This window comes from Aulonocara sp. 'chitande type north' Nkhata Bay, linkage group LG11 (assembly GCF_057382095.1).
Source record: "Aulonocara sp. 'chitande type north' Nkhata Bay isolate Kocher_YH1m ecotype deep benthic linkage group LG11, A_spYH_male_GT1.1, whole genome shotgun sequence".
NCBI lineage: Eukaryota > Metazoa > Chordata > Actinopteri > Cichliformes > Cichlidae > Aulonocara > Aulonocara sp. 'chitande type north' Nkhata Bay.
In genome coordinates, this window is record NC_141354.1 from 27633911 (window position 1) to 27659348 (window position 25438).

The 25438-nt window shown below is 40.1% G+C and overlaps 3 protein-coding genes across 3 annotated transcripts; 1 reads left to right on the plus strand and 2 right to left on the minus strand.

Moving 5' to 3' along the window:
• Positions 1 to 39: 39 nt before the first annotated feature.
• polr3c (polymerase (RNA) III (DNA directed) polypeptide C) lies at positions 40 to 10990 on the minus strand. The gene is made up of 13 exons (XM_086311689.1): positions 10748 to 10990; positions 4846 to 4992; positions 3794 to 4058; positions 3147 to 3451; positions 2903 to 3007; positions 2189 to 2362; positions 2028 to 2079; positions 1857 to 1917; positions 1611 to 1761; positions 794 to 895; positions 623 to 672; positions 358 to 507; positions 40 to 262 (listed from the first exon to the last, which is right to left on the minus strand). The coding sequence occupies exons 2-13, from the start codon at positions 4990 to 4992 to the stop codon at positions 181 to 183; spliced, it is 1644 nt and encodes a 547-aa protein (XP_086167815.1). The 5' UTR covers positions 10748 to 10990; the 3' UTR covers positions 40 to 180.
• rnf115a (ring finger protein 115a) lies at positions 10851 to 17310 on the plus strand. Its single transcript, XM_086311692.1, has 9 exons — positions 10851 to 11052; positions 13114 to 13172; positions 13412 to 13466; positions 13611 to 13894; positions 14044 to 14112; positions 14201 to 14273; positions 14349 to 14442; positions 15286 to 15401; positions 16057 to 17310. Exons 1-9 carry the CDS (start codon positions 10900 to 10902, stop codon positions 16174 to 16176), a joined length of 1023 nt encoding a protein of 340 aa, XP_086167818.1. The 5' UTR covers positions 10851 to 10899; the 3' UTR covers positions 16177 to 17310.
• gba1 (glucosylceramidase beta 1) lies at positions 16882 to 24142 on the minus strand. The gene is made up of 12 exons (XM_086311690.1): positions 24011 to 24142; positions 23796 to 23873; positions 23484 to 23675; positions 23250 to 23396; positions 21569 to 21702; positions 21322 to 21494; positions 21133 to 21222; positions 20877 to 21024; positions 19007 to 19231; positions 18417 to 18580; positions 18212 to 18328; positions 16882 to 18127 (listed from the first exon to the last, which is right to left on the minus strand). The coding sequence occupies exons 2-12, from the start codon at positions 23866 to 23868 to the stop codon at positions 18022 to 18024; spliced, it is 1569 nt and encodes a 522-aa protein (XP_086167816.1). The 5' UTR covers positions 23869 to 23873; positions 24011 to 24142; the 3' UTR covers positions 16882 to 18021.
• Positions 24143 to 25438: the final 1296 nt, after the last annotated feature.

Below are 25438 nucleotides of genomic sequence, written 5' to 3' on the forward strand. Positions count from 1 at the left end.
TATTTATTCACTGCTGATGTAAATGTAATAACAAAAAGGTAAAGCAAAAAAATCTGATTTTATTTCAGTCCAAACAGAAACATCCGAGCTATAAACTATAAAAGTCATACTTGACACGCACGCAGAAATCATACACAAAAATTAACTGCATGGATGAAATATAAAACTCCAAAGTATAAGTCATGAAGATGCATTGGTTGAGTTGATGTAGGACTCTAGAAGAAAGATGGTTTCATCTACTTGGTTTTCTGCAGAATCTAACCTAAAGGAGAAAAAGACAGTGAAAAAAGGACTTGATTAAACCACCGAAGAGCCTTGTCGCCTTTAGAAAAGAGAATTTCTGTTTTGCCTTCCTACTTATTGATGTGAAGCCTTAAGGTATCCAGCTGTTGCTTTTCAGGAGCAGTGATCATCTCCTCGACTTCAGTTAGCTGCTCGGGCTCGGCCCCGCTGACCTGCAGAGATGCCAAGATGGCTTCGATTCGCTGAGATTTCTCCAGCAAGCGCCTGTAAACCAAAAACCGTCAACCCATTTCTTTGTGGCAACGTGCGTGCCAGACAAAAGATTTTATCTGCCTTGCAGTGAGATGCATCAAAATATATCACTAATGAAAAGACTCACTTGCTCTCTTTGGTCTCAAAGAGGCGTCGCTCTATGAGGTTGGCTACGGTCTGCAGAAGGAAAATATTTAGAGATAATGTTACCGGAGGCAAATACCAGAATGAAAGACAATTAGCTGTCTTCTTCTGTTCAGAACTCTAAAGGCTACATGTAATGAGTTTACTGTTTTACCTTGTAGCAGTTCTGGAGCAGCATTCTTGCAGTCGGGAGTTGATTAACAGTGTAAAGATAGAAGGTGCGAGAGGGAGCATAGTCAGGAGTCTTTGGGATTTCCTGAAAAACAAGGGGGGGGGGTTGCATGCCTGTCGCACTTACATGTTTCAGATCATCAAATAATATTAGACAGCTAAGATAAGCTGAGTAAATACAAAATGCAGTTCTAAAGAAGCACCTATATATTACATATCACTTGAACAGAAGCTGTCTCACAAAGTGAAATAGGCTGAAAGTTGTCAAAAAGCAAAGCATCACGATCTAAAGAAACAGCTGAGAAACAAAGTCATTGACTTCAATCATGGAAAAGGTTACAAGACACTTCTAAGGCTTTGGGACTCCAGCGAATCACAGTGAGCGCCATTGAGAGAGATCCAAGAACAAAACACCTGCTGACCAAAAAGAGCACAAACCTTGACTAACATTTGCCAAGAAAACATCTTGATTATCCAAGACTCACTCAGTTTATGCAGTAGCTTGTGCAAAGGTTTAGTCAAAGTCCAGACTTAAATCCAACTGAGATGCTTTTTCATGACCTTAAACTGGCTGTTCGTACTGGAAAAACCTCAAATTTGAATGAATTAAAATATTTCTGTAAAGAACATTGGGCCTCCACAGTGAGGAGGCCCAATGTTGAAAGACTCATTGGCAAATTATTGCAAATGGCTGATTGCAGTTCTTGCTGCCAACAGTGGCACAACCAGTTATGTGGAGTTTGCATGTGTGGGTTCTCTCTGAGTACACCGAAACAACTAACAGTCCATCATCCGCATACCTGTAGCTGGACCAGGTTCTGTGACAGCAGTGTGTACAGCATGTCTTTAGCCTCTTTGGCTGGAATCATAGCAAAGTCCTCCACCTGCTTCTGCTCCAGGTGACGTTTTCTTAGCAACAGACGAAAGATGCGAGCCGACCGGGAGCCAAACCTGATGTCAGATTAAGAGTGACTTCAGTAACACGAAGCTGGTGATAATAGGACACTCACAGCTATATATATTATTTAACATACACACCGGCTTACCTCTCCTGTACTACAGACTCGAGTGTGGCCCGTGCCAGATTGGCCAGTGCTCTGTGCAGATCTGAGAGAGGAGCTTAGAAAAGCAACCGTGATTCCTGAATTAAATCATATCAACCAGTGTGCTGCTTCATAGGAAAATGCTCAGGACCTTTTAAATCTGAAAAAGGATACTGACAACAAACATCCCTCCTCCGCTTTCACCAGCCTTCCCCACAAACTCCATCTTAAAAAAGAGGAGGAAAAGAAGATATAGACATTGTGTTTTTTGTTTATTTAAAAAACAAACAAACAAAAAAGATCAGAAAACATAATATGGTGTTTGCAGATCATACCGGGTCATCCACCAGCAGAGTGAGGTACTGGTCTAAGATGGGTCTGAGGATGTTGTAGCTGGGTGGGAGGGACCTGAAGATCTCATTGGCTGAGAGGGGCTTTGTGCAGGTGGCCATGGGCGAGGTTGTAACCTCACTCATCCTCAGCATGGTCCTCACTATTTCACTGCTAGTCTGCATATTGAGGATTAAGAAGATAATTAGTCATTAAATTCTTAATCAATCACAATAATAAATCATTCTAGTATACGCACATATACTATACTATATATGCATTTATAGTGACTATAACATGCTCTTTCACAATAAGAGCAGGCTCATATCATCACTACTCATAATGACTTCTTCATTAATTGAATTAGTGACATAACAGTGGCATCCATATTTTCTTATGAATGACTAAGCTTCGCACTAAGGACTCTCAGGTCTGGATCTCCCTGCCTGAACTACTAATGCCTGCATAACCAGCAGCAGCTTTAAATGTATGATCAAAATGTACCTTTTATTAATAAACTATTTCTCTCTACTGTGTTTTTTGTGGACATTTGTTATATTTCTAATGTTGTAGCATATTTTGTTTTTCCTTTGTAAACCACATTTTTAAAAGGTGTTGTGTACATAAATGAACAATAATAATCAACAAAATAATCTTCATAACGCAAGAAAGTAAATGAGTGTCCTTAAATTAAAAATTATAATACTTTTTCCCATCACCTGGTCCAGCTTGTTTGCAACAGCACTGATGATGGTCTGATCTCTAAAGTGGAGATGGAACCGTTCAAAATTCACCTGCCAGTAAATCCCCTCGTCACCATGTGTCTGAGCCGAATGAAGCAGAGCATATGAGAGGCAAACAGAGAAATAAAAGGTCACATGAATGATAAGCGGGAAGGTAGATATAATGGACGGAGGACATTGCAAATTTGTTAAAGTAACCAAAAAGGTTAAAAAAACTAACCTGTGGATCCATTTTGGCCCTTTTTGCGCTTCTTTGCTCCTCTCCATCCTCACTGGCGAGCTGGCGTTTGCCCCGCCCTATGAGTGTCACACTAGGTACCTTATAGCATTCTGGGAAGCTCTCTGGTGTGGGTGGGGCAGTGTTAACGGGAGCAGCCGGAGTACCAGGAGTGGCAGGAGTCTCACTTGGAGCAGAACTGTCTTTATTTCCCACTCTTGGCAATGGAGGGCAGCGCTGAAGAAAATGGGTCTCCACCAGTTTGGAAAAAGTCGAGGACACTTCACTGTAATCCATGGTGAGGCCCTCTGCAGCAACAACAGAGAAAAAGTGGTGTTACCCAAGTCATATTTAATTCCCTTTTCACACAGCTAAATTACAAAGACAGTGCAAGTACTAGAGTCTCTAACAAAAGTCCAACATTGATAAAGTCAAAAGAGATATTAGGACTTCTGGTTCACTCACAGGCCTCCAAGTTTTTTGGGAGATATTCATTTGAAACCTTAATTGCTAATCCTGACATTTTTTTTCCACATAAACATTTAAACACTGGTTGTAGCAAATGGCATGTCCATCTACTAGACCAAAATCCAGCTGTCAAAACATCCACTGATAGAAGTATGTGTTCTTTGCTTGATGCCAACACTGACCTGCCATGTTCTGCGTGAGGCGGTCTGCCACCGTCTTAACGGTGCTGCTCATCGTCGTGTGGCCTCTCTGTAGTAACTCCTCTATGATCAGCTCTCCTGTGTCACCATACAGGGTTTTTGCAGTGTAGATGTATCGTGGGTAGCGAAGAATCCTAAGGATTCGGTCACAGCTGGCGTGATACTCTGTGGGGCTCCCGGGTCCTTTGCGGCCTGAACTGAATGTAGAGGCACCGTGTTGCACGAGGACACACAGAGACTTCTTCACCTGGATTTGGAAATAAACAAATGAAAGAAGGGAAAAAGTTTATCGCTTCCTCTGATATTTAATATAACTGACAACGGTCAGGTAAAGACAGAATTCAATGCGATTCAAGTTTCACTAATGCAGAGAACAACAACAAAAAAAGACATTTTCCTTATTTTCATTGTCTGGTTTCCTAGCTTAGATGTTGTTGTTTCTAGATCCACATTTCTTTTGAGAAAGGTAAAATTGACAAAACTTGACTGGAGATTAATAAGAGTGTAAAATATGTGACCAATGGCAGGCTAATACCTATAATCCACATCCAGTGAGTTAGACTATGCACCACAAAGCATGAAGGTCTCTGCAGAAGAACTGCAGCTTAACCATTTTTTTAAAAATCTATTCTAATTAATAAGGTAAAAGTAGGATTTAATGAGGTAACTCCAAATTATGTGCGCTTTTTTGCCTTTTTTCCAGTGTATTATGCTCAGAAAACTACATCTTTGCTTCTGTTCGTTATGCAAAGCTCCATTCAACTTAATTACCATATGCCCTTAAATGCTACTTTGTACTGTTCTACACTTGTTAGACAACTGTGTAACCCCTACACTATGGAGCCATCTATCATATCTAATTAGCTTTTTATAAAATAATAATTCTAACAAATAAAAATGTAAGACGACAGAATTTTCAGATAAATGGCCATAAAGCCATAGCTGTTGGAACACAGTGTTATATAAATAAATACAATAAATATAAACTCAGCAAGCTTAACAAGCCGAGGCAGAGTTGGTGTAGTACTCCTTACCAAGTCCACTGAGAGGCCAGTTTCATGAATGATGGTTCTTAAATTTTGTGCTCCACATTTGAGCAGGTGTGTTCCCACTTTCTCAACCACCTCTCCAAAGTGCTCCCGCAGCAAAAGACCACACAGGCGCACTTCTTGGGCTGTCATCTGCACAAACAAAAGAACAGGAACACACAGGTGATGAAAGGTCTAAAATCTAGTATAGCTGTAAGTAACTACTTATATCAGTACAAAAACAGCATTCCAGTATTCCTCTATATTCCTTTAATATAGTGTCATTTTTCTTAACACCTGGATGTAATAAACCTGAAATTAGAATCATATCAGGATACAAGAGATCTGTAATTTAAGGTTAAATAAGTCGCCCCCTGCAAAAACCAAACTCTTATCTCTGTAAAGACTAACACATTTCTACAGAGAAGTAAATGCTTTTTATGGAGTGTGTGAAATATATTTTTATTATGACGGAGGTGGACTGCTGTTGCTATGTGCAAATCACTGGTTGCTATGTGTTCATATATTAAGATGTACATAAAACCCCATAATAATTTGTGTCCCCTTACTAGAAGGTGCAAACAATATATGGTTTCTATCTACAAGAACACAAAAAAATATAATTCAAAAGGGGAGAATTAAAAAAGGAATGCTAAAATAAGCAATGTAGGATGTGTCTCTAACAGTGGACTTCTCACACGCTTGAATCACATGCATCACTTTTTTTTTAACTTGTTCTATACCAACTTCAGACTCAGAGACTCTGAAGCACAACAGAAACTGAAAACCCTTTTTTAACAACAAAAACAACAAACAACAACAAAAAATGATTAGGAATCAACAAAGACTTGGATCTATAAGCAAAATCTGTGTCACTGCCATCAGCAAAATCTTATCATACTCATCCCTAGTACAGATCAGTAGGCAAAATCCTGAAGCAGCTAACTTCAAACAAACAATAACATCTTACTCATTAATAATGATAATGTTATTAATAATGGGAACCGTATGACCTAAAAATACTCATGATAAGGCCTGAAGCCCTATCAACAAATTGGTCCATTTCCTGGTAATTGTATGAAATTCATCAGCAGCATTAAGACCAACATGGGCAGCAAGTACAGCATAAAAACTACAACATCTGATTTATAGTTAATAATAAATCATTTTAGGCCAATGTTAGCACCATCACCTCACATCAAGCAGGTCCTGGGATTGAATCTACTAGCCAGCTTGGGATTTGAAACAGCTGGGGACTTGAAACACTGTGGGTTCGCTCTGGGTACTCCAGCTTGCTCTCACAGTCCAAAAATTTTGTTCACATTGTAAAACTGATTTAAAATATATTACCTAAATTAGTTTGCCAACAGCATGAACAGACCAAACAATACTTACAGCACTGGCATGTAATATTGATAATAAAATGCTTGACTTTTTGTACAGTTGTAGCTAAATTAACAATGACAACTCCACAGTTTCTCCCTCCCCTCTGGCTGAAGTCCACATATCTTGCTTGACATGCAATACTTTCTTTCCAAACTCACAGCAGTAATCTCACTCAGTCTTTATAACATTAGTTACCTCTGTATATCTCTCACACTCAATAGTACCACCATCCTGGTTACGTCATCCATCGACATCTTTAACTCCCTTCTCAAGTCCATCCAGAAATTCACTTTCTTACAACATGCCTGTACTTCAGGAGTTTCACTGGCTCACAGTTAAATATCCTATTGATTACAGAACATCACTCTGCAACATCCCTCTGAAATTCTGCACATCAACACACTCATCCACAATCCCAGATTTTCTTCTTCTCTCGATCTCATCGCCCTTTTCCTGTTTGACTACCATGAGGTCTAGAGGCTTCATTTGCTCTGTTCCTCGCCTCTGGACTTGCATCCGACCAGAAATCCACAACACTGACTCTCTTCATTTTTAAATCTCGTCTCAAAACTGGCATATGCACTCTGACTGTCTTCCACCTATCATATTAAACCTCTGCTCTTACTGATTTTATATATTGTTTTATTGACTTGATCGATCTTTTCTTATTTTTATATTGTTTTTCAATTCTTCAGCGTAAAGTAACCTTGGTTGTTTTGAAAGGCGCCTAATATCACGTATTACTGTTATTATTACCGACTGTCTCTCCACACCTCCCTACACTCGTGTTTCCAAGTGTAACTGATTTGTCACAAAAAGAAAATGTGACACAAAATGAACGCAAAAAAATTACTGTTTTATTTTTCAGATTATGTCGATATATTTCGATAGCAACCACATTATTTTTGGTAGTTACAATCTGACAACAGAACTGGGCCCTGTGCTTCGTACGTCGCTTACTACATCCAAGATCAAATGAAACATCCAAGACCAAATCATCGCGCTAACTCTGAGCTCGCTATTCCGGTTCCCCGAACACACCTGTTGTTGACGATTAGTATAGCTGGATGAAGTAATGTGAGATCACTGGGTGGCCCAACAGGGGCTACGCATCGATAGTAGAAACATTGATCGGCAACCCTTTGATTGGTCGGCGAAAATGTCGAAGGAGCGCGCTCGGTATTTTTCGGCAGCAGAGCAAGAACTCTTGAGTGAGGGATTTCAGGAGTTTCAGAGTTTAATTAAAACGCAAGGGAACACTGCAAAGGCTGCAAAAGCAAGGAGAGAGGGCTGGCAGAAAGTTGCTGACAAATCAAACTCGTAAGTAATTCAATAATAACAATAATAATGGAGTGGATTTATATAGCGCTTTTCAAGGCACCCAAAGCGCTTTACAATGCCACTATTCATTCACTCTCACATTCACACACTGGTGGAGGCAGCTACGGTTGTAGCCACAGCTGCCCTGGGGCAGACTGACAGAAGCCAGGCTGCCATATTGCGCCATCGGCCCCTCTGGCCAACACCAGTAGGCGGTAGGGTAGATTTATCATATCACACCATATTATCCAATATTATATTACATTATATTATATTATAATATGTTATATTACAGAGGTGGGACCAAGTCATTGTTTTGCAAGTCTCAAGTAAGTCTCAAGTCTTTATCCTCAAGTCTCAAGTCAAGTCTCAAGTAATGTCAGGCAAGTCAGAGTCGAGTCTCAAGTCACTGGTGTAAAAGTCCGAGTCAAGTCACAAGTCTGAAACTTTGAATTTCAAGTCCTTTCGAGTCTTTAAAAAAAAAAAACGAAAAAATAATGTTGCAGTTATATGCTAAATGTAAATATTAGACCATGTAATTTTTAAATCTGTGTTTTTCTCAACACATGACAAAATAGTGAACTTAGAAAATATACACAAATTGTGAAATTGCACCTCTTTAAAATGCAGCTCAATTAAACCTAGCTCCAAGAATAATTTTCACCGACAGTTCTGAGATAAGCTGCATGTTATTCTTGGATGCGGTTGTAGGACCGGCTTTAAAATCGCATGACAAAAATATCATACACATTAAAAAAAACTGTATCACCAAGGTAGCCTGGACAACATTTGCTAGTTAGATGAAGTCAGCTATCTCATCTTAGCATATTTATATGCATATTTATAATTATACGGTTCTTGGAGTGAGTGCACACACTCATGAAGTTTAGTAACTTCAGGTCACTGCAACAAGCCCAGGTACAGTTTACCGACGGATGGGTGCAGGACCTTGAAACGCACCGTGTAGAACGAAAGACCATCGTACGTATCATAAGTTTACCAGTCTCACAAATTGTCGTCATAAATACACATTCGTTAACCGTTTATTAATAGGACCTTTGAGCTCAACGGTAATTAATTAGTAGTGGAAATAATTTCTGGTAGCGTTACAGAAATGTAGCAGTGACAACAATATTGTATGCTGTAATCACCGCGCGGATAGGAGGCGGCTGGCTTGACCGCGGCTCACAAATGACGGCTCACTTTACCGCAGTCTGTAATCGTACTGGGCAATTAGTGATACAAAAAACCTGTTTTATCCTGTGAATAAAAGTATATGTTTTTGTCAATGTACCATAATAACAGAAGCGAAACGCAATATTGTGTCAGGACAATTCACTATTTATGCACAATAAATAAAGGAGCATAGCGCGACAATTTCTGTTCAGCGCCAGACTTGCTTGTAACCTATATCACTAATTATGTTATGAAAATGATGTATTAATTACTAAAAAACACTGACCTTCGTGTAAATGCTTGGAGCAGACTAACCTGTGAGCTGGAGTGTTCTGGGACGTTATATTTGGTCTTTGAATGGCTGCAATCCAAGCCATCCGTCGCGTCTTTGTTACTTCGGAAACATGGCTTGAACAATTTCTCTTCAACGACGTAATCCGATAACAACCGATCTCTTTACCCGTCGGCTTCCCGTGGCTGTCATGCGACCGGCTATTGCAGTTAATAATACAACGGCTTCTTGACATTTTTGTGTTTCTTTTTATCGCTGTTTAACTGATTTTAATTGAAAGCCTGCGTGCGCTAGTACCGCTTGCCACGAGTTCCCAGAATCCTTTGCGGTTCTACCCGTGAATGACGTCACATTTTCAATCTCTATATAATATGCATGTTAAATTTTATATTTGGGGTAAAATATCAAGTCTTTTCAAGTAAACCGGTTCAAGTCCAATTCAAGTCCCAAGTCATTGGTGTAAAAGTCCAAGTCAAGTCACAAGTCTTAGAACATTTTTTCAAGTCTAAAGTCATAAAATTAATGACTCGAGTCTGACTCGAGTCCAAGTCATGTGACTCGAGTCCACACCTCTGTTATATTATATCCCCTTTCACATTAGAGCCACAACAGGACCCACTAGAACGTGGGAACAAGTAAAAGTGAAATATAAGAATATTCTACAGAATGGTAATATTTATCACTTATATTGCTTGTCGTCTCTTGGAAAGAGACCCTGGAATACTCTGTTTGTTTGTTCATAACAGCAACCAAGAAAAGGGCAGAGCAAAAAAAAAAGACAGGTGGTGGTCCTGCACCCCCTCGTCAACAAGTTGGTTAAGTGAATAATACCCTCACGGGAAAATCGATATCTCTCTATGAGCACACTGTCGCGCTGAGCTAAAGGATCCTGTCTGTCCCGCAATATACGCTGAATTCTGAGGACTCTCCTTATCAATCTTGCACCTTCCGCAATGGGTTGCTCGCGTAAACGGACAGGATATGACTGCGACAGACTTCCCAAATCCACCTTCGCTTTTATAGCCGTGGTCTCTCATCTTGATTACACGAAGTAATTTACAATTACTACTCTGAAATATGAATTACATCTGTAATAATCACATACATGTAATAGAATGTTAATAGTACATTTCCCTTTTTTAGGGAATGACCTGTATGTATCTGTGTGAAATCAATAAAAGGATCAAGTGCTGCATTATCTTTAGTTACATTGATGTTATTTATTTATGGTGAAACAGTGGTGGAATATCGCTGTTGCTTTCGTATGAATGACGCGGACATACCTGCGTGGCCGCGATCTAATCCTGTTTACATAAAGTAAACCTGCTCCCCCCTTGCTATGACAGCAAGTCCCGGATGGGCTTCGGGGAACCGAACGATCCAGGATCACGCGAAATCGTCAACAATCTCATCCAGCTAACTCACTTAGCGCGGTACGAAGAACAGGCCCCTGGTCTTATCTAGGCTAAAAGTTGTACTGCACATTACTGAACAGAAACAACAAGTTTCCACTTAGATTTAAGCGACTGCAGACCTCAGTTATATTTAAACCACTGTTGATGAATTTCTAAGTACATGTGTAAATGACACATTGTGCAGAAGCATCTTTGTCGAGTACAGAAAATAGTTTTGTCTAACCCCAAGTTAACCCTGTGAGCAGTGCATGCTAAGCTAACTGAAAAGCTAACATTTACAGCTGACCATTTCAGCCGTTCTTTAACACTTTAAACAAACCTTTTAAGCTGAGAAGTTTCTGAACATATGCTGCTTTTATTCTCCGTCACCCGCACCGAACACTTCACGTGCGGCTTCTTGACGTCAACACACGAACACTTTTCCTTCCGCTCCTCGGTGAGCTGGGACTCCAGCCAGCGGCGCCGCGGTGCATGCTGGGCTGGAGGTGGACGGCTGCCTTCGGTTTGTGGAGGACCGACGTCAGTGTTTGTGCTGCTCTGGGGAAGATGGCGGAGGCTGCGGCTGTTCCCCCGCATCGGTTTTTCTGTCACTGTTGTAAAGGTGAAGTAAACCCCAAACTACCGGTAAGCAAGAGGCTTTTCTTGTTTATCTGTCAGACTCTTTTAGAATACGTCCGGCTGACAGCTCTGCCTCACCGCTAACGGCCATTTGTTCCGCTTGCTTTCTCGCTACAGCTAAACCCCAGCTAGCCTGTTAGCAGTTAGCGACGTCTGCTGTTGTTAACTCACTAAAATAAACTCCAGCTACGAGCTCCGTCAAAGGAAAGGGGTGGGGGGAAAAAACTGACATTAAAAGCAAATATCGACAGGTTTTGTTAGACTTTCCTAGACGTTTCTGTCAAAGCAGTGTACTCGAAGCTCTGCTGTGACAGTTCGGGGGATGTTGTGTTTTTCCTCAAAACAACAAGGACTTGTCGAAAACATTTGCGTTACTGCTGCCTTTGTTTAGTGCTTCACACTTAACTTTAGTTGCCTGACAGCTGGTTAGTTTTTAATTTCCGATAAAAACGCAGTGTTGACAGGACGAGTTGGGGGATTTTTGGAAACATAGTTAAACATGTCGTATTCAGTTTCAGTTTTGAAGTTAAAAGTAGAAGCTAAACTCTGGACTCAATGCTGACCTAAACCGTGACATACTTAGCAACTTTAACGTGTTTGAAACATGTCATCCACGTCTTAAATAGTATGGCGTGTGTTTGTATTCAGTGTGTTACAAGTATATTAAATACAACAACCTAAAATTAACCTACTCCAATACAAGGTTAGGGTCAGCTGTAGCTTTCTCACAGTTCTCAGTGGCACTGTTTACTACTGTGGTGTTTTGTAGGTGAAATCTCAGATCCCCCCCCCCCCCAATAAAAAAAAATAAAAAAAAATTGCTGGTTGTCATAGTCCTTTAAGAAAGTATTTTTTGTTTGGACAAAAATAATCTTATACTGTGGACAAACTCTGCCCTGTTTAAAAAAAAAAAATTACAATATTCACAATGAACTGTTGACTGGTTTTATATCACCACTAGAGACACATCAATCTTTTATTTTTATGATCCAGCTGAGGGTAATTCCAGTCCTCCTTGTCACTGACTCTAAAGTGTCCCAGGCACAGTCAGTCCTATGGCATGTCTTCACTGAGCTAAGTGACTCCAACACCTAAGATTGTCGACCTGTGCTACTACAGTACAGCCCAGGCACCAGTCCTCAGTCATCTGTCCGTTTTATTCAACAAACTGTATAATCTGTGAGGTTGTCCAATTTGACACTCAACTGATACAAACTGTTTTGCTTACGGCAAAGTTTCTTAACACGTTTTAACCACAAAATTCATTTTAGATCCCCAAATTTCTCTATGCTGTGCGAATATGAGTTTTAAAATTGTCATGTGAACTTAAGCATGGTATAAGCATAATACAAAAGGCTGGTATTTTTGTGACCTACTTTTAATACACATATGCTGTTCAACAAGGGTATCGCTTTAATCTCTCATAACCCTATCTGTATATTAAATGACCCCGCTTCTATCCTGTTTTCATGGTTTATAAGTCTGTGCTTTTAGTGTACAACTGCACCAGCTGCACAAATAAACTGGTAGCAGTGTTTTCCTCATTCTGTTACACAGGTTTTCTATAACGCCTCTCTTTAGGTGTGGTTGGCAGACCAGCTCTACCTACTTGGTTGCATTCACAAAATACAGGCCGTCACACTTCTTACTGATATTATCTGGCTGTACTTCTTTGTGTGCCATATTAGGCCGCAAAATGTCTTTACGTGCTGTAATTATTTTGTGGAATGGATGCTGATTTGACAGTGATGGAATATTACCTTTTGTCACATCTCATTTTCACACATGCAAAGTGGTGTATAGTTAACCAACACAAACAAATACTTTCAGTTGATAGTGTAATTGAATTTTAATGTAAAAAATTCCAGGTATTTATTGATTCCTGATTTTATTTTATTTTTCTGTGAGAATTGATATAATTGAGAATAGAATATTTAAATTACTGGATAGTTTATGTAGTATGAATAGTTTGAATAGTAGGGTCTAGGAAATTAAAAAAATAAATAAATAAATAAAATGAATTTTTCCTCTTCTATTTGACTCTTACATGGCTCAATCTATTTCTAGGAGTACATCTGTCCGAGATGTGACTCGGGTTTCATTGAGGAAGTAACAGAAGACTCCAGGTAAGAGGTTTTTGTATTATCGTCACTATCCATTTCACTTCTCTAGACAGCATATGATGTCTACACACACACAGGCTTTAGCTGGAACAAGAGCATGGACATGTACTGAAGAACGCTGATGTTGCACTGTTGTAACTTGTAGGCTCACTCTGCAGTTTTGTTCCAGGCTTACGCTACAGCTGAACAGTGCATGTTGCTAATAATGAGTCTTTTGTCCCCTTGTGCGCTGTTTCCCTCAGTCTCCTAGAGGTCGGCGCCAATGGGCTAGATGACACAGCCACACAGTTTGCAGAGGTATGACATGATCTGAAAGGTTTGGGGAGTTGAGGAAGGAATACGGGATAAAGAGGTTTAATTAACATGATTGTATGTTTTACTTTACTTAATCTTTTCCTTTTCTTCTGTTACTGTTCTTTTCTTTATTATTATTTCATCAAGCTATGGCACCTCTTGTTAGTCGAGCGGCCATTTACAAGAGACATTGACAGCCCAGACTCAGAACCTAGGCTCCCTGGTGGGCGCCTGGGGAGTTTCGGTGACCTAGGAGGGTTAGGAGGGGGACCAATTGGGGGATCTGTCCCAGCAGGCCTAGGAGGATCTATGGGGGGCCTACTAGGAGCTGGGGAACACTGGGGACCAGGACGCCCCCCTCGTCTGAGCAGCCAGAGGAGATACCGGTCTAGAGGCAGCAGTAGGCCAGACCGCTCGCCTGCTGTGGAAGGGTGAGTAACACACTAGTTCATCATTTTTCCTGGCTCTATTCTCTGCCTTGAATACTCCCACTTATAATGACAGTGCTATTTATGCTTTCCCCCGAACCGATCTTATTTTTGGTAATGACATTAACTCCTGTACATTTTCTGTTTGTCAGGATTGTACAACAATTTCTTGCTGGTCTTTTTGCCAACTCTGGAATCCCTGGCTCCCCTCCCCTGTCATGGTAATATGACATTATAGAGGAACAAGGTGTTACTACAATTTAAAATAACATTATTATTATTAAAAAGGTCTATTTGTGTTTCGTTCAGGACAGGGATGCTGCACTCTAACCCTGGGGATTATGCATGGGGGCAGGGAGGATTAGATGCTGTGATAACACAGGTAAACAAACTATAAAATAGTCTACAAAATTTGTGTTCTTCTCATGTATTTACATATGTGCCCGTGTCTGTGTAGTTACTAGGTCAGCTGGAGAACACAGGACCTCCGCCAGCAGAAAAGGAGAAGATCTCTTCACTCCCAACTGTCAATATTTCTCAGGAACAAGCCGGTCAGTCACCTCTGATTATCTTTTTTCCTTCACTGTCCCCTGATGTTTCTTTATTCTGTCCTTGAAATACAAATTGCAGTTTTGCCATTGCTCGAGTTGTCAGGTCAAACCCCTATTTATTACTACTACAACTAAGTTTGTGTTTTAAATAGTGGTCGCACTATTCATACCTCTTGAAGTCAGTGTGTTGTATGCTGTCCGCTTACAAAATAATCAGTAATGCATTCCAGAAAAATGTTAAACCAAGTATTACTTTGCTTTAGTTGTATATGTGCACTCATTGACATGTTTCCATATAATGTTTTATTTTTACTTGTTTTCAGCTTTGAAAAAAAATAGCTAAGGACAAAGTGTCCATTTTGTTGATACATAGTTGTTTCAAAATCTTCACAGCACTTAAATGTCTTGTATACACTTGCTGCCTGTTAGAAGGAGCTTCTGAAACTGTGCCTGTTAGGGACGAAATGCCCAGTAGCCATGACAATATATATATTTTTGCTTCCTGGTCTTTCACCTCCCCAATTTTCTTTCCTCTTTTGGCTCTGTTCTTCTTGACTTCCTCTTCTTGGTATGCTGTCCTATTTTACCCACTCAGCTGTAACTGTGTGACTAGTTATGCTGTCCAGTTGCTGCAGGACTGTTGATAGCTGACTTTAAGGCATAGATGAATGTCCAGGTGCATTCTCAGGACTTTGTGTTATTCTCTGTTGAGAAGTGTAATGTATATCTCCTCAAGAAACGTAGCTGTACCACTTTGTAAACATGTGTGAAGCTGTCTCAATCAAAAATGACAAGGGTGTTGATGTCAGGAAAAGATTTAAAAACACATATCCTCTTCAATAGATTGCTGTATGGAATGCCCTGTATGCAAAGAGGACTTTAGAGTTGGAGAGCCCGTCAGACAGCTACCCTGTAACCACTTCTTTCACTCAGACTGTATAGTACCGTGGCTGGAAATGGTGAGTCACATCAAAAACGTTGAATTTTTATTAAATATAACCATACCAGAGACCATACATGACATTGAGGATTCTATGTGTTATTTATTCACTTTGCATTTGAGAGCATTCAGATCTACAGGAACCTCAAATATGTGATTTGATTATCTGAGTCATGATGGAAATGCCATGTAGGTGGGACCTGAGTAACACTTAGCTTAAATTGATGATAATGGAGTGGAACTGATGAAGTGTTGTTTTAATGCCACTTCTGTATGCTGAATAATGCTTCCCGATAGTTTATTTATTGCAATGATACAGTCAGTGTTTTTATTATTGCATGGTGCTTTTAGTATGTTATCCTCCTCTGTGAATGTGTTATTTTGAAAATCTACCTGGAATTTGCATGGGACAAAAGGTTAAAAAAAAAATTACAAATCTGAAAATTTGTTTGCATTCATCTTCGAGTTATTTGATATTAGCAGTGGATAGCACATAATTGGCTGAGCAGATTGAAACATTTTTAAAAATGAGTCACAATCAAAGACAAAGAGCAGACTGACGTCATTTAAAACAGGCCCGAAATAATGTTCCACTTATTAAAACTCTTCTCAGACACTTGTGAGAAAACTGTGCTTAGCAACTGTTTTCTGCATTTTGTTCTGTGGCCGTGCAGCATGACACATGTCCAGTGTGTAGGAAGAGTTTGAACGGAGAAGACAGCAGCAGCCAGCCCCCATCAGAGTCCCCCTCGCTCTCCACGGACCCTCGCACACAGGAGAGATGGTCCTTCTGAGACACCCACCTGTCGCATCCCTTTAGTTCTCCTCGCCTACATCAAGCAGCCCACTGAGAAGACAAAATGCTTCTCATTTCCCTCTGTTCATCTCCGTTGCAGTCATAATCATCTCTGTCTGAGTTTTTGTATTTTTACTTTTTATTATAATGCCTTTCTCCTCACCTGTGTACCAATGCAGACGTCTTAAGAGTCAGTTAAGTTCTGATTTATCTTTTTTTTTATTGCCTAATAACAAACCAGCCTAGATTGTTTATCAAGCCCATATCCTCTGTACTTTGAACCCCCCAGGAAACTGCTTTCAAATCTTTTCTTTAAATATACTGCTGCAATAGACTATGGTGGAGAAATACCAGACTTCTTCATGCTTTTCCCTCTTTATTCATCTTAAGATTACCTAAATCCTGCAACTGAGCCCTGTAAGCATATGAAAAGACTGTAGGTGATTTTTTTTTCACTCTACGCATGCACAGAGGCAACCCATAACAGCATGAACACCTTTATCCCTGAAATAAATGCTGTTTATGAAGGGTCTGTATAATGTTCTTTGTTGAGATTGTGTCAGGAAGATGTCGAGTGACTGTTGATATGTTAGTGTTTAATTGGATTGGACTGTAAAGGTGTTTATGTTTTTGTGTGCACACTCTGCAGTGTTTCAGGAGCACGACAGTCTTGTATAGGAATCATGTGGAGTTGCTGCTGTAAAATGGTCACAAACAGGTCGGACTAACTACAGAGGAAAGTAAGGGATTCAAGACACCTTTCAGAACTCTTCTAAATCAGAAGAAAACAAAACAATTACCCATAGTACCAGCAAGGGAATAAAAATAAATCCTCAGAGCTTGGCCCCATATACAATGCTTCATATTTCAACATGCTCCTCCTGGTGTGTATAGTATAAACAGCTGGCATCCCTCTGTCATTTTATTCCTGTTTACGACTGTCTTTTGTTTCACATTTTATCACTGTTTGATGTAAATAATTTTAGTCCAACAACTTAAAATTTGCAAAGAAATAAACATGAGAATGGAGGCCCAAATGTGAAATACTTGGTAATGAAACTGTATATTATATATATGAAAAAAATGTCTATGATAAACTGTCTATGATGTATTAATAAACTGAAAAAAAAGTCATTGTTTCATTTTCATTGCTCACAATCCATGTAATAGTTGTTCCTCCAAATTTCAAACATTGTTTTATTTAGCAAATATGATTAAATAGCAACAACTTAAATTATTTACAGATTCAGTGCATTACATGATTTGATCAGAGCCATGTCAAGCATGTTATTAAAAGGAAATCAAGGCACCAGTGATTACGTAGCACAGGCTAATGTGTATATTCTTTTCAGGCATCATTTTTCCCCCCCCAAGACATTTGAAAGGGGAAATAATGTGTTGAATGTCTGGTTTCCTGTGGTTATTTTAAATGAATACAGGAATTACTCAAGTTATGTTTAAAAAAAAAAAAAATCACAGCAAAACAAAATAATATGTCTGTGTGATGAAACTTAAAACAGCTTTTGTATTAGGGGTTTTTGGACCAAACAGTTGTGGAGACTCCCAAAGCCACACTGAAATCTTTCTCAAGAACTAGGGGCTTATAAGGGCTTTTTTCCTGTTTGTATTCACACTGCCAAAAGGAATGCTGAAGTGATGCAATCGCCCTACATTTATGTCAGAGGTTCCTCTTGCTTGCTTGGTCCAGAGGTAGGAGCTAAACAAAAATTAAGGCCCTAAAATCAGGAGGTTTTATGATCATCCTGTGTGCAAATTCGCAGAGAAATGCTTTTAATGTGGTTCAGCTGAAACAAATATGCAGTCTGAGAAACTGCTTTAATGATCACTGCCTTTTCCAAGCAAGTGTGAGCAGAGAATGAGCTGGAGCAGTGGAGGGGATGTAACCCACAGGAGGGTCCCAGACTTCAAACAGGATGTCTGATGATGATCTAAAAAAGAAAAACAAAGCATAGAAACAGTTCAGTGTTTACCCATCATGCCACATTTCCTACAACAGATTAAATATGCCTTACCTGTTGAGTATGATGAGCACTAGTGAGCCATCAGGTCGGATGAAGGCAGAAAATTCCAGGTGTGTCTCTCCACTGGCAGACACCCCCACTCTCTGAGACCCCTCCCACAGAAACTTGCTGTGTAGAAAGATCATGTAAGAAGATCTCAGTGAAGTAATGGAACGGGTGAAATGTAGCATTCAGTGTGAGCAGAGATCCTGACTACCTGAAGTGGGCCATGCTGTAGAAAGACGGCTGCTTGTAGAAGACATCACGCGTCGCATCCACTATAACAGGGCTGTCCACTAAGTTTTTAACCCAGTTTGGTCCACCGTTCGGGTCCAGCGCCAGGTTCCAATCAGTCCAGCCGACCACATAATGATTCAAGTCCTGCCGTGGAGAAAAACACCCACAGTTTACTATCTGCTACCTCCTCTGTGTTTTGTAGTAAGATGTGTAATTTAGTCAGCCTGCTGAACTAGCATTTTGTTTAACTATCGCAGGGATTGCACGTCTACATAAACAAATTCCTCTGGACTCTCAGAGCGTCTGCAGCCTGAATTCACCCATGCAAAAGAGAGAGAATGGAAGGAGTCCAATTTCCCTTGAAAGAGAGTGAAGAAAGAAGAAACTAAACACCAGTTCCAGCTTGCTTTGATGGCCTGCAGTCTCTCGAGTGTGTGCACAACCTGCACTGCAGCACGAAGGGAGGTGACTCACCTTTCTGGAACAGCTCACAGCTTGTCAAATTCTCTTTTTGCAGTGGATCTGACTGAACAAGCACAAACCTCCACGCATCAGATAATATGATCTTACCTCTATAATGTCATGTGCATACTGTTCAGCTCTGTCCCAGCTTCCCAGCATCACTCCTTTGTTTAGCGGGTTCCAACCAGCGCAGGCCTCTGTGCCAAACAGGTAATACTCCGGGTAGAGGTCATGGGTGGTTCCCAGGCTGATGTCAGGTGGCACAACGCTGTCTAAGTACCAGTGGACTGCCACACCATGGATGTACCTTCCTGCATGAATATCACTTAAGACCTGGAGGGACAAGAGGGAAAAAATAATAACGAAAACAAGAAGCACTCAGAGAGCACAAACCTCTGCTAGGGCAGCTCAGTCGCTGGACAGTATTTACTATTAAGGGGAACCTTTCGCATTTTTACATATTCATTTTGTTTTCTTTGTTATTTTGAAATGTAAGAAGTTTTGTAGTGCAGTTAAAACCAATAGCTAATTTTAATATACTTCACATAATTTTGATTGTTTATTGTTTAGTACATTTGTTTAAATGTACACTAATAAATATCAAGTGAAAAAAGTTTTGCTTTGTTTTTAAAAAAAAAAACACTTATTCATAAAACATTGTAAATGTACTCAAATTGGTATTTATTTAAAAGCTATAAGCTTTTACTGTAAAGTAAATAACAATGTCGTAATATATTAACATATTTAGAATCCCCACATATCCCTATAAGCGTATGTTGTCAGGTCAGAGGTCAAACGTGACGTGACATTTTAAATCCTTATATGGTACTTTCTGTGTGTTGACAATACACCATACTTGTAAGAATCATAGTTTCTAAGCATTAAGACTTTTTGTCGATTTTATCAATAAATCATTCAATTTTATCAGAATTCACTCATAACTTCACAGATAGAAAGATGACACACACGTGCAAACCTCCTTGGCAGAGATAAGGAATAAAACTTTCCACGTGGTTAAAGTAACAGCGCCACAATTTTCCAGATCAGTCCTAGAAAAGTATACACAAAATACTGGATTTATTTCCTCCCAAAAGGTTTCAGTAAAGTCTTTAAATATACGTTTCCTCACAGCCGCTGTAGACACTGAGTAAAGTAAATGTCCTTTTATGTGATTCCAATTCCAGTCACGACTCATTTTACCACTATAAACTCTCCTCTGGACTTTCATCGAGTGACACCAAGTTTTTTTTCTTAAAGTCCTTCCCCTAGCTTCAATAGGCTAACTGGAAGCTAATTATAGCATAATGGGTAAATACTGATTTTAATAAGTTATTTGGTTAAATTAGACTACAGGGCCACAGTTTTGCCTGTTGCTTGCATTTTTCTTTTGCAGATCCAACAACTTCCCTATTTTTTGGTGTAAATCAGTCTTTGGAGTTTGTAAGTGGCTAATTCATCCATATATACTTTAATATCCCTCCACAAGTCATGTTAATGGAAATTATGGTTGAAACAGTGATTAACAAGACCTTGAAAAGGAAAAATAATGCACTTCACTCAACATAATTGTGAAAGATGCCTTACAGTGTTAGTGGTTTTGACTTTATTTGTTGAACCACTGCAGAACATTTGCATTAATCTGCTTTTAGCCTGGTTTCATCTGATTCTTAACTGTCGTGAAATAGCAAGACAAGCGTCGTTCTTTGGGTTGATTTCTATCAACAGCTTATCAGATTGACATTTTTTCCTTTGCTGAACAGTTTGGACACCAAGTTTGTGAGACTTGAAGTCAAAAAAAGTTCTTTATTCCCTCTTCCCCTTCTTGTATTTCACTACATTAGGCTTTCAAGTTATCTTGTTAAGATGTTTTGGATTCATTTATTCTCCTAAAACTGATTCATTTTTAATTTCTTATTTGCCTCAGGTAAAATAAAGTTTGCCATGACCTTTCCTGCTACCCTTCTGTTTACTGACTCACCACTTTGGCCCAGTGGGGCAGCAGAATGCGGCTGTCATCCAGTATGAGGATGTGTGTGTGTGGGTATGACGAAGCGTGCAGGGCAGGGCCCAGGTCCAGAGACACCCAGTCCCTCTGCTCCTCAGGAGTGAAGCCCAGGGCTTGAAAACTGCAGTGAGACAAATATGCTTGTCAGTCTGCTGCAAAATTTAGAATCCACAGCTCAATGCTTAACATTTTTTATATGAAAAAAAACTTTTAATGCATCTGAGTAGACCTGTAGTTTGTCATCATTCCTGCAGAGGGCTCGTTTCCTGTCGTCAGTGCCCAGAAGGTCAAGTTATATTTAGCATATTCCTCCAGGAACCTGACAGGAAATGATTAAAGCACCAAACAGAATACATTTCTCTTGAATCATGCTCCTCCAATATCTGATATCAATCTGATTTTAAGCCACAGAAGTCACCTGACATAGTACTGAGCCCAGGTTTTATGCTCCTTGCCCCCTGGCTGGCCCTTCAGGGAGCCCTTTCCTGTGAGTGCACCGTTCGTTTTCATCCAGGCGGGGGCACTCCAGGCACTGGCCAGCAGAGACAGAGGACGAGGAGACAAGGCCTGCGCACGCTGCAAGAGAGGGATCTGGAACACAAAGGAGGTAAGATGAGACATGGGCGACAACGGCCGTGTCAGCGTGCGAGACAAAAGACAGACACCTTCATGTTGATGTCTTCTGGGGCCAGAGTGAAATTGTGCAGATCATAGTCTCCAGGTGTGTCAGCATAGGTGTACAGACGTGTGGAGAAGTCACAGCTGGCCATGGGGACACGCACTACACTGTAGCCGATACCTGCCACAAAACACATCAACACAACCAAAGCTGGGGGATAAATCAGTATTATTACTCAACAATTATAGCATTTTATTCCACGGTGTAAAAACTCTTTAAAGAATATGTTTTAGAAGACTGGTGAACAAGCCATGCAATAGATTTCCAGAAATCTGAGGCATCAATAACAACGTCCAAGGAAGCTGTTCTGGCAGGATGCCCTTCATAGTAGCTGAGTCATGGCTGTAGTTGTAGTTTTTGGGCAAGAAAAGAACTCTGCAGGTGTGCTCAACTTTCACAGTCTTTCAACCTCCTCACCAGGAGAAGGCTCTTTCAGCGTTTTCTGCCGACCTACGCCATTGTACTCTCGTCCTAGTGAGCAGCCTCCACACAGAGAGGGGAATCCCAGACAGCCCACTTCCAATGGAGAAGAAAAGAAAAGAAAAAACCCAGGTACCACCCTTTTTGTCCTTACATTTGCCAGGCAGCTGTTGGTGTTTACTGGTCGACCGCTTTCCCACAGTGCAGTCAGCTTCACTAAAATGATTTCCTCCTTTCAGTTAACCAGATAAACACATCTGGCCTCAGCTTAGGAGGGAAGCAGGACATCTGGGAAGTGGAAAATAATTGAACTAAGGCCATTTTTGGTTAAAATCGTTTTTTCCTTCCTGAATGAAGGTAATTGTGTTGAATGACTGTTGGTTTTGATCTGCTTTTTTTCTTCCTTTTTGGCTGCTCTAAGACATCTACAAGTGTCAATAATCCTGTAATCATGGCACCATCTATTACTTGCCTCAGGCCAGTGATGTCAATGATCAGGGCTTGGCAGGATGTGCACCGTTTTTTGTTCTTCATGTCCTCAGGTTTTATATTTCTAACCAAACTGTAACTGAATTAGATGAGACTCTACTTTATAGAGGGCCCTAATACTAATTTCCAGCTCTATAGCTTTAAACTTTGACTCTACTAGAACAGCTTTGCGTTACAGTTCACCACACTTGCATTTTACTGGGCCTGGGTGCAGTTTCATCCACTGTGAAACAAGCTTTTTTTTTTAGCTCCCTTGCCCCATTCTTTAATGACACTTTCTTCTGATTGGCTGCCCTTCATACACACCAGGTCTAAACAGCAGGTGAGTGGGTTTGCTGTGCTAAGTACCCTTCAGATCACTGGGGACATGCTGTCTCACTGATGTCGTACTACCATTGTAACAGTGTAACAGTAAATGTATAGAGAAAATAAAAAAGGAGACACAATTAGACACAAAACCCTTTTCTAGTTATTCTGCATATATTTGTTACATCTGTGTATATCATTGGGGAATAATTTTATTTTTTAATCACTCAGTCAATTATAACTGGTGCTGATACTGGGCTATGACATGTTTTGATGATCATCATGCTGCTGATGCAAGTTAAAAAAAAGTGCCTTTTAATACCCCAAACTGTCTAACATCTCCTCGTTTCTGTTACCCTTCTTATACCTATTAGTATTATTTTACTGCCTGACTTTGTATCGCCCTTTCGTAGGCTGTAAGGCTATGTCTCCCCGGTACAGTGGCAGTGTACCTTCACTGGAGAAGTACTGCCTCAGCAGCTGTTCCTGTGCACCAGCAGAAAGAGAGAGTATATTGATGGCTGCTGCATCTGTCATCGCCCCTCCAAATCCCCTGGTCTTCTGGTACTTCTGATAGGGAACGATAGTCAACCTGAGCCCTGAAAGAAACACAAAAGCAGACAGAAATGCTCTGCACCTGCTCCAGCATCACTGATGGTATCTTAAAATGCCACTCCTCTACCCACTTTCTCCAGTGCTGTTAGCCCGAACTTCACCCTGACTGGCCTCCAGTCTGCTGCCTGCAATGTTGCTCAGGTAGGACGAGAACTGGCCCAGTGGAGGTAGGCTGACAGATCCAATGCTGTCACAATATGTCGAATTACATTCACACACCACAGAGTCATAGCCAAAGTTTCTGGCAACACATTTATTGTAACCTGGGAGAAGAATAAATCTAGTTAACAATTATTCTTCTGCAGTAATAAAAGACACACAAGCTGTGTGTGTGTGTGTGTGTGTGTGTGTGTGTGTGTGTGTGTGTGTGTTTTCCTGGTTACCTGCAGAGAGGATCACTTGTGTTGCCACGAAAAGGAGCGCCCACAGGACAGATGACAGAGATGAAAGGGCCATTTTATCTACAAACAGAGTAGTTTTAAACATAGAAGTGCGAGTTTTTATTTAGAAAAACACACGTATCAGACAGAGGTGCGTGCTTTTACTAATATCCTTGTCATACGGCGCACTTTGTAAACGTAGAAGAAGATGTGCTCACCTTAGACGCTCCTGCAGTTTACCTCATGTCCTACAGAGTTACTAGAAAGGTCAGTCCTCCTCACGTTTCTCCAATTTGATCAAATGTCATCCCAAACAACTTTCCCCACTTCCTCCCTATTAGCCAGTCATGTGACGTTACATATGATCACGTGAACAACTATGCAATATTCCGCATCGGCAGCCAGGTGGTGCTATACCTTCATTTTTTCCCCACTTTTTTTTTAGATCAACTTTATTGCAACATAGAGAGCAAGAAGTGCAAAGGAAGAAAATACTAAGCCAATTACGTAACTGCACGATTGGGCAATAGAACAATATACGGAAAATTACAAAAATAAATATTTTTAAATATTTTGTAAATATATTAATAACCTCAGAAAGGTTTTCAGTTCAGCTGATTTTAATTTATATAGCCCCAATTCACAGCAAGCTACCTCAATGCGCTATATTTGAGAAATTATGAACCTGAAAGCTTTGAAAAAAACAATTTAAAATAAATAAATAACAACAGATTACTGCTGTTACTAACATCTTGTAAGGAATAAAAGCTATTTTATTTGAACGACTTTTTCCGATTTCTTCACTGATCAAATAGGCTTTACGCATAAATGTCAAGTTCTTCCTCCATTTCTGTATTGTAATGTCTTTTTCTGTTACGCTAGCTTTTCAGCGGCTTTTCCATTTGGTTATCATATCTGGGTTTCGGGGAGGATGCATCTCTAGGTCTGCGTGATTCTTTTTGTGTCACACGTGTGTTGTGAGACATGACTTCACGTTTGGAAACCTGAGCCAATTAAAATGTGGGACATTGTCGTAATATGTGGGACAAGGGCACGAGGGATAAAAATGCAGTGCAGGCCAACAGGAAATGGGACACGTGGTCTCCAAGCTGGTGAATGTATGAAACTAGACTAGTAGTAAATTTACTAGTACTGCATTTTGAACCAGCTTGCTTTTATTCACCGACATTCGTAGTAGATCATAATAAATCAACAAACAACTTTGGACCATAAAAGTAAGCCAGTGATGTTTGGTTACAGTTTTTAAAATTATTAATTAAAATTTGTAAAATTCAACCCCAGTGAATTATTTATCAACTAGTCAAAGTCCTGATGACTGCCATTTATCAAATGTTCAGAGAGGCTGCTATATTCTCTTGTAGAATTTACCTCATTAAGTAAATCCCAGAGATATATAGGTGTAGACACTTAATGACTGAAATTACAATTTTCTATTTGCTAGCTGGTTGGTATTGGGGAATACACACTTTTTCCCAGCATATGGTGATCAGCAACCCTTTCCTATGCCTGTGTGAATCCAGTAATCCTGCTCGGTATAGCAGATCCACCTGGACTTTGGTCCTGGTTTTTGAAAAGTGTGTTTCTGACTGTACCTGAAACCCAAACTCCGGGGTGTGAAACAAAAG